The sequence below is a fragment of the Phocoena phocoena genome, chromosome 18 (genome assembly GCF_963924675.1).
Source record: "Phocoena phocoena chromosome 18, mPhoPho1.1, whole genome shotgun sequence".
NCBI classification, from domain to species: domain Eukaryota; kingdom Metazoa; phylum Chordata; class Mammalia; order Artiodactyla; family Phocoenidae; genus Phocoena; species Phocoena phocoena.
The window spans coordinates 50,471,479-50,487,934 of NC_089236.1; the positions used below are offsets into that span (position 1 = coordinate 50,471,479).

Genomic DNA, 16,456 nt, shown 5'->3' on the forward strand with positions numbered 1-16,456 from the left:
ACAGAGGTTTCTGATCATATATTCTAAATGTCACCTCCTCTCTTATTCTGTCAATTTATGTAGTCGTATATAATACACAGAATACACAGAGTCATTTGTATCATCCATTTCCTTATACTAACACATATAGTTGAGAAATACTATGGCATACTGGGAAAAAGCCCAAGAACCATGATAAATAAACTGGAGTTTTAATACTTGTTCTGCCAGTACACCACTGTTGGACCTTAGGTTAATTTCCTTAGCCTCCCCAAGCCAGTCACTAACTCAGCTGCAGAATGAAGAATGGAGCTAAATCATCTCTAATCTCCAGTTCAAACAGTCTATGATTCTAAAATTATCCATTAATATTTAATATAATATTCTACTGTACATATTCCCAACTGTTAATGAAATACAATTTCATGCTTTAAATGTTTTAAGGAAATCATAACCATCTTTTTTCAACCTCTTTTTCTGTTTATGCATTAGTTCAAGATATACTCAACTACAAAAAACATAAATTCAATTCCTTTCAAAATCTATGGAAGCTTGAGTAGGCATACCATTTATCACATCAAACTTTTAAAAGCTATGTTAATAACAATTAATTGCATTTTTAACTTGAAAGAAAAGAAGATTTATTTCCTAAGGACGTTTAAAAATCGTATGTACTTTTCATTCTGCTAAGAACATAGCAATAATATATATAAGAATATAGCTGTTGGGCTTCCCTGGTGATGCAGTGGTTGAGAGTCCACCTGCTGATGCAGGGGACACAGGTTTGTGCCCCGGTCTGGGAAGATCCCATATGCCGCGGAGCAGCTGGGCCCGTGAGCCATGGCCGCTGAGCCTGCGCGTCCGGAGCCTGTGCTCCGCAATGGGAGAGGCCACAACAGTGAGAGGCCCGGTACCGCAAAAAAAAAAAAAGAATATAGCTGTGCCCTAGCAAACTAAAAAAATATTAAAAACTTAATTGAGCAATAGGTATAGTAAAAGGAATCTTAAGGCAGATGATGAACACAGAAATGTGACTATCTGCCTGTACTAAAAAAAGGCTTTTTTTTGGAAGACAGCATAATAAAAGCAAGTCAGAGAAAAATCTAGATTATACGTTTTCCAATAATCTTAAAAGTCAAAGGCCCACTTAAGCTAAATCTTTCATTTCATAAATGTGAAAAACAAGGCCCTTTTATGTTAATGATTTACCCAAGATAATGGCATTAATAAATTTTTCAGATTTTGGTACCATCTGCACATCTCCCTGTCTATGATTCTATCAGCACTGGCGAAAATAACATCATTATTTTAAAGTCTGGAAAACACATTCTAAAGCATTTGGTATGCATAAACTTAGCAATAAAGCACTACAAATAGCACAATAGCTGTTATAAATTATCCATTTATAAATTTAATGATTTCAATATGATTTTTTAAATAGAAAATTCAAAAAACAGTAACAAAACATAGAAACCTTGATTTGATAATAGATAATTAGTTGGAATGGATACAATATAATTTATTTGAAATAGGCATATTTACCATATTATGGATACAATTAGCCTGAAATTTGAAAATCATATTCGAAAAGAAGAGAATTTGCGTTTTCATATTTAGGGTTTTTTTAAAGTAGTACATGATGATATTAAACTTTCAGTCATATTAAACACATTGACTTCGTTATATACATTCTACTACCTTCTATTATTCTATCACCCAAATATACTCAAAGGATGTCTGATGTTTTAAATCTGCTAAACAAAAATGCAAATTTCTTAAGCTGGTCAGCTTCCCATGTCATAACCACCTCACGAAATAGCACTAAACAATTTTAATCAGTAGATATTCTGGTAAAAGTGTGTATACAGTCCGAGAATGAGTTTGAGTGTGTGTGTGGCGCGGGGGGAATAGTATTAACAAACGACACCTTTAGATTATAGTATCATATCATATGATATCATAGTCCTGTTTGAATGGCTAACCTTCAAGTTTCTGGTTTTCTTTTTCCATTCGAAGCAACAGGATTTGCTGGTGTATAGCTTTTCTCCACAAACTCCTCAGTTCCTCCGACTTTTTTCCTTCTTCAGCCTTTTCTGGGTCATCGTCACCAGACATGAATATAAGCAGCGGTTCCTCCTCCATGGGTGGGGCAAGAGGGGACAGTGGCAGCAGCTCACTCGTGTCCAGTCCATCTGCAGAGAAGAAAACAGTGAGAGGCATTCCTAAGTCGTAGCCCAGACTACAGAAGTTCTCTCTGGACTTGACGCTCTCTCCTCCTATATTCCACTTTTAAAGTTGTTCACAAAGCTGCTCTCCCAGTAACTGTCCGTTTCTGGAACTAATGATTTAAGTAAATTCGCTAGACTGAATTCCCCTTCCAGATTTCCCTCTCCTAGTGAAACGAAAGTATATGTAATTTCACCACTTCTTCTTTCCGCACAAAATAACCTATAAGATAGGTGCTCTAAAATGACCTGGCCTTCCCCCACAGTTCAACACTTCTGCAATTTTTCTGGGTATGTTCTCTGTGCAAAACAAAAAGATTACATCAGTAAGCATTAGTGACCTCCTAAGGTCTACACCTACCATCAGAATCTGTCAAGAGTAAAGCAGCTGAGCGGCTCTGGTCATGGCTCAGCTGAGCACTGCTCATTCCTGCAACACTATAAGAATGAGCTCCCAATTTCCGGAGCTCATTCTCTCCCTCCATTCTAGACCATCTTTTTCACGGTTGCCAATTATTTTCCTATTAACAATCATGATTTTGTGTCTTAAAACATTTCCATGGATGCATGCATTCCATAGAACAAAGTCCAAACTCCCGGGAATAGCACATAGACCGCTTCAGACTTTGACCTCAAGCAACCTTTCCAACTTCTTGTCTCCATCTGCCATCTGCTCTCTTGATGCTGAATTTCTCATGACTCCCTGACCCACAAAGTTCTCTGCAATGACTCTAGAGCTTTTCTCGTCCCTTTTTCTGAAAGATGCTTCTCCTAGCAATGAGTTTAAACAAATACGTAACTTTTGTGTAAAGCTTTCTTTGACCACCCCAGACAGAGTTAATTTTATCTCTAGAAATGTTTTTTCCTTGTTTTTTTTTTCTTTATTAATTGACCTCGGCCCTTACCCTTATTATTTACTTTCTTAATAAATAATTTTTTTTTAAAAATCTTACTTTATGGATTGAATACTTAGCACATTTGAATTTTGGCTTTCTTGGTTTTAGAACTGCCCTTTAAATACCACACAATTTTGATTTGTAGGGCTCTGATCATATCTTCTTCCTTCTAGTTTCTAGGAATACAGTTTTCAGCCTCCAAACACATGAAATTTTTCAGCTGTCCTCTAATTCTCCCTCCCTCCCTCCCTCCCTCCTTTCCTCCCTTCCTTCCTTCTTTTTGCAGGGTGATCAGAGAATATAGTATAAATAACACGATTATCCGGAATTCATTTAAAGATCTTTATAGCCAAGTACATAAATATTTTTTACGACTGTTCCATGTGTGCTGAAAATGAATGAACTTTCTCTATAGGTGGCAAGGTTCTATACAAATATCAGATCAAGCTTGTTTAATTGTGTTTCTCAAATACTATCTACATTTAATTTCTCTATATTTAATTTTCAGAGAGGAATGTGTTAAAATCTCCCATGAGAGTTATTTATTTATTTCTCCCTCAGATTTTGCTTCGTGTTATTTTCTAGCTCTCCAAGCTATATAATTACGAGTGTTCTCACCACCGTTAAATCTTTTTGCTTATTGGTACATTTACTTTGCACCTTTGGGCATTTTGCTTTAATTTCTTCTAGGTCTGATTTGCAAAGAGAGCTGCCAGTGCTCTCTTTTGATTGATGTTTGCCTGGTGTATCTGCATCCACTTTTCTATTGTTAAATATTTCTATGTTACTTTGTTTCATGTGTGACTCTTGTAAAAGAATGTTGCTTTTCTAATAATAAAAAAGTCTATGACTTCTATCACTATGCTAGTTCCCTATGCATTATGAAGCAGGCCCCAAAACACGTTTTGAAAATTCATTCATTCATCCATTCATCCATCCATTCAACATGATTTGCTGAATGTCTAATAGGTTCTAATGATATCTGACACATTAACCACTATATCGGATATAAAAAGGGAAGCTGTTTCTCTACTGTAATCACTTAAATCTCTTTGTACACAAAGCATCGCATTCCATTCCCTAATTTACAATGCTAGTAAGGGGTAACTGTAGGAAGTATCACACGAACCCTGCTGCTGCATGGCCGAGGGAGATTTGTTCATGGGAGAGGCAACCCTAAGGAAGATGCGCTGCCGCCAGGAAATTCGGCGAGGAGTGACAGGGGTTCCTCCAACGTTCAGGGACTCATTGCTGCAGGTAGACGAGGTCCTTTTTCTCCCCTCTCCATCACTGTAGAAAGCACATAAATATAGAACTTGTAAGGGGAACTGGATAACATGATCCTTCACAACAAAATGGCAGCACAAGCCATTCACAAGTTCTACCACGGGCAAGCGCAAGCCACAGGCAACATGGAGCGATGCGTCACCAGGCACACTGGTCACCGAGGCCACCACATCCTGGGTCAGATGCAGCCCAGGCCACAGTCCAGTCATCAGAAGCTCACCTGTTTCTACTCATTCCATAGTAGCCAACCATTTCAGGTTCCAGCCTGAGCAAAGGAAGTACTTATACAGAGGAGCAAAGGTTGCTTGACTAGTGAACTCATGCTTTCCTAAAATCGGCTAAAAACTAAAATCAGCAGTTATTCTAAACAGCGTCAATGTTTCATAAAAGGCTCTTAAAGAGCTTTTCTTACAGCTCTTATAGGATGGCTGACAAGATAGCTTCCAGTTGCCTGTAACTGTTAAATCTGTCTCCAGAGTGTTAGCTACTAATAGCTGGATCGTGATAGAAAGTAACCAGAACAAAGGCAGAAGAGTCAACCTTGGGATTATTGTTAGGCGATATATTAAAGAAAAAAGCGCGGCCAAATGAGATTGGATAGGTTACATGTTAAAACATTAAGCAGATTTCTTTAGAGCAGGACTTCATAGAGACTAAAATATGCTAGCATGCACTGTGATTCTCCAAAGGGATATATTATACAGAAATTCCCTAACTTACTTAAATTATTTGACCCCAGAATCAACTTCCTTAACTTTTTGGGGTGGTGAGGTAGGCAGCTGGGTATGTCACATCTTTCTACATTGGTGCTTTGGGAAACAAACATACAGAAATGCTGGTCTGCTCTAAGAATTTCATTTTCTAGGAAAGAGCACACTAAATTCTGCTGGGGCTATCTGCAAGAAAAGGTCATTATTTTTAAAAAAGGTCATTATGACTCAAACTTAACTTTTGAGACCAATTACGTTAGCAGCCAAAATACCATGCAATAACTGTCGTTGCTCGTGGTGGGAATATTTTGCTCTTTTAAGCTTTAAAGTCTCTGAGCTTTCCTGAGAGAATGATGAAGACAACAATATTTACACGTGGTGATACCAACAAGTGAAGGTGTGCAACTTCTGATGGAACCAAGAAGTGTTAGTAGTTAGGGCAGAAAGGAAACTCAGCTAAAAAAGCCACAACCCCGGGCTTCCCTGGTGGCGCAGTGGTTGAGGGTCCGCCTGCCGATGCAGGGGACACGGGTTCGTGCCCCAGTCCAGGAAGATCCCACATGCCACGAAGCGGCTGGGCTCGTGAGCCATGGCCGCTGAGCCTGCGCATCCGGAGTCTGTGCTCCGCAACGGGAGAAGCCACAACAGTGAGAGGCCCGCGTACCACAAAAAAAAAAAAAAAAAAAAAAAAAAAAGCCACAACCCCACGTACGTACTCAGATGAACTCACTACGGCGAAGAAAATCAAAAGTCCGAAGAGCAATTCAGCCCTTACCTGTCATCTTTGTATTTACTTTGTGTATCCATACTCACCGTTATCAGGTAATTCAGTTATTTCTAATCTTGATCTATCTTTCTGGAACTACTGCTTCTAGATTAGCTAAATTAAGTTTAAGAAAGAGACGTAGCTTTGAGCTGCTACACAGACAGCAAGTGACATGCTGGATCATGATACTTCAGAAAGCAGCTGATACACACATCCCAATACAGTAAAACCCACTTTGTTATGTATCCTGGATAAAGTTATAACCCTAATATGTGTCCACAGTTCACAGCTCTGCCATACTGAGTGAATATATCCACCTTCACTTCCCCTTTGGAAAGCATTAATTCAAGTATTTCGTTTTTGGGAGCTACGATTCAAACGTTCTATATACAATAGTTACATCCTAAGAAACAAGTTTAACCTACCCTGTATCTTCGTTTGTGTAACACTATTTCACTGGCAGTTATGTGCTAAATGCCCAACTCAGGGATGTATTTCTAGCTCCTACTGTAGCAACTGGCTAATGATAGTAAGCACTCAACAAATATCCATGGAATAAATTAATATTGTAAAACCATTAAAAACATTAACTCAGAAGGGTAAGTAAAATGGACAAAAAATATTGGCTAGGCTAACATGTCAGGAATAAATTAAAGCTCTACCTTCTTAAAACCCTTTGTTGGTAGTCACAACATTTTACGTTTTTCTTACAAAAAGTTCTAATAGCTCTGTTTCCCAAAAGCACAGACTGAGGTGTCGATGGCACTGGTAGGTATTGACAATGACAATACCGGTAATAAACAACATAAGGCATCTTTTTTCCAGATAGTGAAACAGCTATATAAGGGTATCTAATTTATAATTTAAGCCTAGAAAGCTAAGTGAAATACATATGTAGAAGCAACCATTTCAATGCCTCACAGGATAAGTGTTCAATAAATAGTAGTTTCTCTTGACTTTTTAGTACCTCTAACAACAAAAATAGAATAAACCAAACCTAAGGGTTCTGAAACATTTATATTTTAATGCTGGAATTAAAACATCTTTTCCAATTCAGTGTTAATGACATATCAAGCATTTGGGTAGTATTAAATTGCCTGTAAAATATACAGTTTTGGGGGAAATAGGCTATAAAATTGGTGCATGGTGTACCCTTACATTAGCCCAATATTACAGATTTGAAAATTTCATAACATCTAAAACTTTAAATCCTGTAATCTAAATAAATTGCCAAATGATACATTTTCTTCATATGTCTGGAATTTAATGGCCAGTAACAAGCCAAAAATTAGCTGTCAAAAATATAAGATAATGCTATACTAAAAGGAAGTACTTACATAACAGACCATTGACCCTTTATCATGTACTAGAAAACGATATCCTGAAAAAGCAGTTTGGTGGCCAAGATAAGGCAAAAGCTGCCCTGCTTCAACTAGCAAGAGAAATATGTCTTCCAAAGTCAGGGTCCAGATAAGGGTTTCAACAGTCAGTGCATATATGCAACTTACAGCAATTTACTTTTTGATTTACATTTAATCAGCAACCTGACATTCCTAAGGCAGTAATTTTAAGAATCAAAACCAAGTGAAACACTTCTGTGCATCAAAATTCTTACATCTCACGTTGGAAACTTTACCGGGCTGAGGGGGGAAACTTTTTGTTTTGTTGGTTTTTTGCTTCTTTACTACCACATTAGTTTTCACTTCAACTTCTCCTTTAACTAATCCTAGGCAAGCAAAATGTCCACCTTTTGAGTAAAAATAAAACAAAACAACGTGTGGCATTTATTGTAGTAATAATAAAGCAAATACAAAAAGACATACTATGTGCCAGGCATTATTCAAAGCATTTTACAAGTATGAACTCATTTCAACCTCACAGCAACCCTATGGGGTAGATGGCACTACAACTCCCATTTTTAGTGAGGAAATTGAGGCAGAAAGAAGCTAAGTAATTTGCCCACAGTCTCTGGAATATAAGTAGAAGGGTCACGATTCAAACCCAGGCAGTCCAGAATACAGACACTTAGGCTCTGTACTTTACTATGTCAATGTAAATACTCTTTGCATTAGTTCAGACAAAGCTCTATTGGTTCATAAAAATAAAGCTGTCAGGACTCACAGGATCCCCCACATTTCTAGTGGAAAAAAATCAGTCTCTAATTAGCATTAAGTCTTTAGGTCAGTACTTCTCTTTCCATTTCTTAGTGGAAGAATGTCATTTATTTTCGCAGAGAAATAAGTTCAGAGTATTATTACATTACATGTTCATTTATGTAAATGTCTCACTTCGTTTTCTTTGCTTTTGAAATCATTGCATTCCAAAATGTAAACACTTTTCTATTTTTAAGTAGGAAGATCAAATCAAAAACACATTAATATATATACCAACATACATTGGTAAATTAATTATCTTTACATCTTTTAAATGATGAAGCAAATAAGAACCATTACCTTATTTTTTCAAATAATCTTTTCCCTCCTTCTTTTGTATTTTGGAATATCAATACATGCATTATAAAACTGTTTCCCAAGAGACAGATCCAGGAAAAGTATTCTGTGCCAACGTTACCTCTATGAAAATTTGTTAAATTAAAAATTAATAACTACGAAGGAAATACAACATAGAGAATGTCCATCTATTTTTGTATTGGTATATTCTATATATACTTTCTATTACCAGTCACCAATTAATCAAGAACCACAATCCACAAACAGAAATGAGAGCTTTATAAGGGAAGAAAAAAATGCTCTACTATGTGTATCACGGTGTAAGCTGGGAGGCGCTTCCAAGTCCTTCTGGACACAGCATCTATCAAAAGCTACGGATATGATATGAACCTTCCCACAGAGCTTCAAGATAACTTTTTAATATATCCTTGACCAAGCAGTTATAGCCTTCAGCTATTACACTAACATTACACTTCTTATATTAACACAGAATTTTTAATGCATACTTACTTGCCTGCTTTAATAAAAATTAATTCCAATAACAGTAACACTGGACGTGGCACCGAATGAAGGTGTTTTAGTGACCACGCACAGGGACTCAACTTTAAGAAGGATGCAGTCATGTTTTATTTCCCACCAGGGCAACACACACACTTTTCACAAAGGTAAATAAACTCTTAGGCCAGGACCAGTTTTACAAGGCATTGTTCTGCGGGGCAGAAGCCCCCATCTCCCAACCCCCTTATTAGCACCCATCTAAAACTACCAGTATCATGAAGTCCAAATAAATGTCTACAAGCTGATTGAATCTATATCTAAATCACAATGTATTACACTCAAGAGAGAAACAAAACTTGATGAATGGCATAGCAACCATTTAACAGAAATCTGAAAAGGCTTTCTCTCTGTAAATACCTCAAGAAAGGTTACATGGAACAGCACAGTGTTGAAACTTGAGTTTCTTCCACAGGACCCATAGTACAATTTAACTCATAATTGCTTTAGGTGGACTAATAGTTTACCTAAGCCCTGGCTTCAGCTGGGTAAGAATCTGCCATCCTATGGAAAATCTTCACTAATTAAATAAAACTGAGAATGAGCTCGTCTAGTGGAAACTAATATATAGCATCTGAGATGAGTCAAAAGAGATTAATCAACGGGTAAAACAAAAACAGAACAAAAACAAAGAATTTTATTTCCTAAACTCTACACTGAATGAAAAACAATTTAATTAAGTTTTTTGCATTGGAATTTAAAATATATCTGGGTAGCTCATTTGCATACTCACATCCTTATAACCTAAGGTTATGAAAATGACATCAAGCAAGATATTAAACCTCCTTGGGGCTCAGTCTAACCCTATCTAAAATAAGGAAATTATGGGCCAGATGACTCCTCAGATAATACACAGACCTAATTCTATGTTTGTAGTAGAACCTAGAAAGACACACAGTAAAGCCTAACATTTCTGTTGGGCTCTAAAATGTAGATAAGAAATTTTTATTGAAATGGTCTTACACCCAACCATTAAAAAAATGTAACTCAATTACAAGTCTCAAACAAGTCACTTTTTATCTTATCAATGTGGCCAAAATAATTTTTTTCCTTTGAATATCTCATTCTAGTCCAATCTTTGATACTGGATTTTACTCCCACTAGAAAGAAATCTAAATGTCAGTGGCCCCAAACAGGAAGATGTGGATATCTGTTTTCCATTGGGCTTGTGATATGAGCAAAGCATAGAAACTAGAACAAAGTAAAGAATAATCATTTTCAGTTAAGTTGTTCGTAGTGATTCTGGACATTTACCACAAAAAGCATACGGGTCAAGAGGAAGAAATGTCATCACAGATGTGGTCAGACTTCCATAATGAGGAAGTAGGTGTTTTCCTGTGTCCAGCCCAGTGGGAGGTCTGGAAGGCCTCGGCAGTGTCTCAAAGTAACCAGTGTGTCAGGAATTAAGATGAACAGAAGTAAACTAATAATTCTCTTCAGTGAAAACCAGATTCAATTTTATGAGTATGTTTCTTTTAGGGTTCTGCTTTCTGCATCTTCTTGGGATTTGAAATAAACTCCTCTAATATACATATGTACCTCCAAACCAGCAAATTAACTTCCATTAGTTCAAAATTTTACTTACTTTTTGATTGAAGGCCACAGCACAGTCCTAAAGAACTCAACATGGAATAGACTAGAAACAGGATTTCTATTTGCAATCAACCTTTTATATGATCATTCATGATCTTTGATTACACCAGGCATCACATTTCCCCTACTATAGACCCTTCACAGCATTGGAAGGATGGCATGCATTCAGGAGACAGCCAAAACTGATTTTTAAATCAATGGTGATAATCAGTTGGAAGAATTAATAAATTTTTAAGCAAAAATATTTAGGCCTCTAATCACCTTGATTCTAAAGCCGTGTGCCGTCTAGTACAACAGGAAAACAAGGAACAGCATTAGCATAGAGAAAGAGAGATGTCCCAAACCAGGATTTAGAACAAAAAGGCATTCCCGTAAGACATGAATAAAGCACAGATAATTTCAATAATGTACCATAATGAGTGATTACACTATTTTTCTCAGTCAATATGAGAGAACTATAGAACCAAAACTACCATGAAGTACTTACCAGCAAAAATCTATTTTCTCATTGAAAAGTTTTATAAGCAGAAGTAATGACTATCATTTGACCAATGAATTTCAATATAAATATTTTAAAAATATAGGTTTAAAAGCTAAGAAGCAATAAGGAGGAACAAAGATGCTTGTTTATAAAATGATATAGTTGATAAATGGATGTTATATAAATATACCACCTCATCATACACAATGATATTTTAGCTACTACACAATGAAATAACATTAAATTTTTAAGAATTAATTTGAAGGTAAAACAAAACATATGTATACTCCCTTTCCTTTAGCATCTCAGTGCTGTGCAAATGAACCTACTACTCAATAAACCATGATATTAAAAAGATCTTGGCTTCTTTTTCTCAGCCTGCTTAAAAACAATAATCTACGTGTTTTTAATAATTCCGAATCGTGGTCCTGGAGAAGAATGCCTAATCTGAATTTAAAATTTCAAATTAACATGCTCTTTAAATAGTATTTGTTAGCCTATGTGCTAACCTACCATATACCTTACTTGACTATGAATATTTAGAGATCCACTCTATGCATCTAATAAGATGTGAGTTATCCAAGTGAAAAGAAAATACCTGGTGTGGGAAGACACACAGTTAGCATCTCCCCACAACTAGGGCACCTGCCGGCCACTGGTAGGGGACTCTGATGCCCAAGGAGACAGGAGGAACCCCAAAGTGAACTGGTAGGACGAAGGGGAACTGAGGGGGGAGGAGAAGTGGAGGCCAGACAGGATCGACACCCCTGAAGCTGGGGAGATCAGAAGAGGCAGGTGGGAGAGACTCTCAGGGAAGAGCAGGAAAGGAGCAGAGGGCAATCGCCTCACCCACTCGGGCCAGGGAGCCTGCTAAGCTGCCAAGCTGTTACCCCCCATCCAAAGCCCCATCCAGGCCGCGTGGGTCCTGGGGGCATAGGAGGGAGGCCAGGGAGATCAGGAGAGGAGGCGGGAGGGGCCCTCCAGGAAGGACGGGAGAGGAGTGGAGAGGTTGATTGCCCCACCCACTCGGGCCAGGGGAGCCTGCTGAGCTCCCAGGCTGGTCCTCTGCCCTCCAAGCCTCCCCAGCCCGGCCGAATTGGTCCTGGGGGCTTAGAAGGGAGGCCAAGGAGATCAGGAGAGGCAGGTGGGAGGAGCCCACCGGGAGAAGTGGGAGAGGAGAGGAGGGCGTTTGCCCCGCCTACTCAAGCCCAGGAAGCCTGCTGGGCTCCCAGGTGAGGTCCCCTGCCCTCTGAGACCAGGGCTGGGGGGCACGCCTGGGCCCCTTCTGTTCCTTGAGCCTAAGCCCCACCCCCCACAGCTGCCAGGGCCTTTTCCAGCCCTGTGGGTCCTGAGCATTGGCCCCGCCCACCACTCAAACCTCTCCCTTGCTTAGGCCCCGACCTCCACAGCCAAGGCCTTCTCCCCGCTCCCCCGCCCTTTTTTTCTTTTCCCTCCTCCTCTTTTTTGCTATTGTGGTACTGATGTACCTTCTGGTTGTTGATTCATCCATATTTTTATTTTTATATTCTTCCTAATGTATCTATCAGTTTCCCAGTCTAATTTTATTTTTTACTTTGTTATTGTTCTTTTTTTTTTTTTGCCACCCCAGGCAGCTTGCAGGATCTTGGTTCACGAGCCCAGGGTCGGGTGGAAGCTCCTGCAGTGGGAGCTCTGAGTCCGAACCACTGGACTAGCAGAGAACCTAAGACCCCAGGGAATATTCATCAGAGTGAGCTCTCATGGAGTTCCTCATCTCAGCACCAAGACCCAGCTCTACCCAACAGCCTAAAAACTCCAGTGTTGGAAGCCTCAGGCCAAACAACCAGCAAAACAGGAACACAATCCCACTCATAAAAAAAAAAAAAAAAAAAAAAATTAGATGACAGAAAAATACGTCACAGATAAAGGAGCAAGGTAAAAACCTACAAGACCAAATAAATGAAGAGGAAATAGGCAATCTATCTGAAAAAGAATTCAGAGTAATGATAGTAAAAATGATCCAGAATCTCAGACATAGAATGGAGTCACGGATTGAGAAAATACAAGAAATGTTTAACAAAGATCTAGAACTACAGAAGAAACAAACAGAGATGAATAACACAATAACTGCAATGAAAAATACACTAGAAGGAATCACTAACAGAATAACTGAGGCAGAAGAACGAATAAGTGAGCTGTAAGACAAAATAGTGGAAATAATTGCCGAGGAGCAGAATAAAGAAAAAATAATGAAAAAACATTGAAGACAATCTCAGAGACCTCTGGGACAACACTAAACGCACCAACATCCAAATTATAGGGGTCCCAGAAGAAGAAGAGAAAAAGAAACGGTCTGAGAAAATATATGAAGAGAGTATAGATGAAAACACCCCTAACATGGGAAAGGAATAGTCACCCAAGTCCAGGAAGCACAGAGAGTCCCTCACAGGATAAATGCTAGGAAGAACACACCAAGACACATATTAATCAAAGTAACAAAAATTAAATTCAAAGAAAAAAATATTAAAAGCAGCAAGGGAAAAACAAAAAATAACATACAAAGGAATCCCCATAAGGTTATCAGCTGATTTTTCAGCAGAAACTCTGCAGGTCAGAAGGGAGTGGCAGGATATACTTAAAGTGATGAAAGAGAAAAACCTACAACCAAATTACTCTACCCAGCAAGGATCTCATTCAGATTCAATGGAGAAGTCAAAAGCTTTCCAGACAAGTAAAAGCTGAAAGAATTCAGCACCACCAAACCAGCTCTATACCAAATGCTAAAGGAACTTCTCTAGGCAGGAAGCACAAGAGAAGGAAAAGACCCACAAAAAACAAACCCAAAACAGTTAAGAAAATGGTAATAGGAACATACATATTGATAATAACCTTGAATGTAAATGGATTAGATGCCCCAAACAAAAGACACAGACTGGCTGAATGGATACAAAAATAAGACCCATACATATGGTGTCTACAAGACACCCACTTCAGACCTAGGGACACATACAGACTGAAAGTGAAGGGATGGAAAAAGATATTCCATGCAGATGGAAATCAAAAGAGAGCTGGAGTAGCAATACTTGTATCGGATAAAAGAGACTTTAAAATAAAGACAGCTACAAGAGATATGGAGGGGCACTATAAAATGATCAAGGGAATTAATCCAAGAAGAAGATATAACAATTATAAATGTTTATGCACCCAACACAGGAGCACCTCAATACATAAGGCAAATGCTAACAACCATGAAAGGAGAAATTGACAGTAACACAATAATAGTAGGGGACTTTAACACCCCACTTACACCGATGGACAGATCATCCAAACAGAAAGTAAATAAAGAAACACAAGCATTACATGACACAATAGACCAGATAGATATAACTGATATTTATAGAACATTCCACCCAAATGTGACAGAATACACTTTCTTCTCAAGTGCACATGGAACATTCTCCAGGATAGATCACATCTTGGGTCACATATCAAGCCTTGGAAAATTTAAGAAAATTGAAATCGGATCAAGCATCTTTTCTAACCACAATGCTATGAGATTGGAGATCAATTACAGGAAAAAAACTGTAAAAAACACAAATACATGGAGGCTAAACAGTGCGCTACTAAATAACCAAGAGATCACTGAAGATATCAAAGAAGAAAATTTAAAATACATAGAAACAAATGACAATGAAAACACGATAACCCAAAACCTATGGGGCACAGCAAAAGCAGTTCTAAGAGGGAAGTTTATAGCAATACAATCTCACCTCAAGAAACAAGAAAAATCGCAAATAAACAATCCAACCCTACACTTGAAAACAACTGGAGTAAGAAGAACAAAGAGAACCCAAAGTCAGTAGAAGGAAAGAAATCATAAAGATCAGAGCAGAAAAAAGTGAAACAGAAATGAAGAAAACAGTAGCAAAGATCAATAAAATGAAAAGCTGGTTCTTTGAGAAGATAAACAAAATTGATAAACCCTCAGCCATACTTATCAAGAAAAAAAGGGAGAGGGCACAAATCAATAAAATTAGAAATGAAAAAGGAGAAATCACAACTGACACTGCAGAAAGACAAATGATTATAAGAGACTACTACAAACAACTCTATGCCAATAAAATGGACAACAACAAAGAAATGGACAAATTCTTGGAAAGGTACAATTTTCCAAGACTGAACCAGGAAGAATTAGAAAATACAAACAGACCTATCACAAGTAATGAAATTGAAGCTGTAAATAAAAATTTTCCAACAAACAGAAGTCCATGACCAGATGGCTTCACAGGCAAATTCAATCAAACATTGAGAGAACAGCTAACACCGATCCTTCTCAAACTCTTCCAAAAAACTGCAGAGGGAGAAACACTCACAAATTCATTCTATGAAGCCACCATCACACTGATACTGAAACCAGAAAAAGATATCACAAAAAAAGAAAATTATACAACAGTATCACTGATGAACATAGATGCAAAAATCCTGAACAAGATACTAGCAAACAGAATCCAACAGCACATTAAAAGGATCATACACCATGATCTAGTGGGATTTACCCCAGAGATGCACGGATTCTTCAATATATGCAAATCAATCAATATGATACACCACATTAACAAATTAAGGAATAAAAACTATATGATCATCCCAATAGATGCAGAAAAAGCTGTCGACAAAATTCAACACCCATTTATGATAAAAACTCTCCAGAAAATGAGCATAGAGGGAACCTCCCTCAACATAATAAAGGACATATAGGGCAAACCCACAGCAAACATCCTAGTCAATGGTGAAAACCTGAAAGCATTTCCTCTAAGATCAGGAAACAAGACAAGGATGTCCACTCTCTCCACTCTTATTCAACATAGTTTTGGAAGTCCTAGCCACAGCAATCAGAGAAGAAAAAGAAATAAAAAGAATACAGGGCTTCCCCGGTGGCACAGTGGTTAAGAATCCGCCTTCCAATGCAGGGGTCATGGGTTCGAGCCATGGTCCGGGAAGATGCCACAGGCTGTGGAGTAACTAAGTCCATGTGCCACAATTACTGAGCCTGTGCTCTAGAGCCCACAAGCCACAACTACTGAGCCCGTGTGCTGCAACTAGTGAAGCCTGTGCGCCTAGAGCCTGTGCTCCACAACAAGAGAAGCTACCACAATGAGAAGCCTGCGTGCCACAACTAGAGAAAGACTGCGCACAGCGAGAAAGACCCAACGTAGCCAAAAATAAAAATAAATTTTAAAAAAAAGAATACAAATTGGAAAAGAAGAAGTAAAACTGTCACTGTTTGCCGCTAACATGATATTATACATAATAAATCCTAAAGATGCCACCAGAAAACTACTAGAACTAATCAATGAATTTGGTAAGGTTGCAGCAGACAAAATTAATGCACAGAAATCTGTGGCATTCCTATACACCAAAAATGAAAAATCAGAACGAGAAATTAAGGAAACACTCCCACTTAACACTGAAACAAAAAGAATAAAATACCTAGGAATAAACCTGCCTAAGGAGGCGAAAGACTTGTACTCAGAA

General features: G+C 38.1%; 1 protein-coding gene across 6 annotated transcripts in view; it reads right to left on the minus strand.

Moving 5' to 3' along the window:
• The window catches only part of TBC1D4 (TBC1 domain family member 4), a 210,703-nt gene that overhangs the window by 22,725 nt on the left and 171,522 nt on the right, over window positions 1-16,456 (minus strand). For 2 of the 6 annotated variants that reach the window (XM_065895799.1, XM_065895798.1), the window contains 2 exons: window positions 4,230-4,390; window positions 1,962-2,171 (listed from right to left, as the gene is read on the minus strand). In XM_065895799.1, coding sequence (XP_065751871.1) covers window positions 1,962-2,171; window positions 4,230-4,390 — 371 coding nt within the window. Of the gene's footprint in view, window positions 1-1,677; window positions 1,681-1,783; window positions 1,787-1,961; window positions 2,172-4,229; window positions 4,391-10,722; window positions 10,747-16,456 lie in introns of those variants that run through there. The other 4 variants (XM_065895795.1, XM_065895794.1, XM_065895796.1 and 1 more) reach the window with 4 other exon arrangements.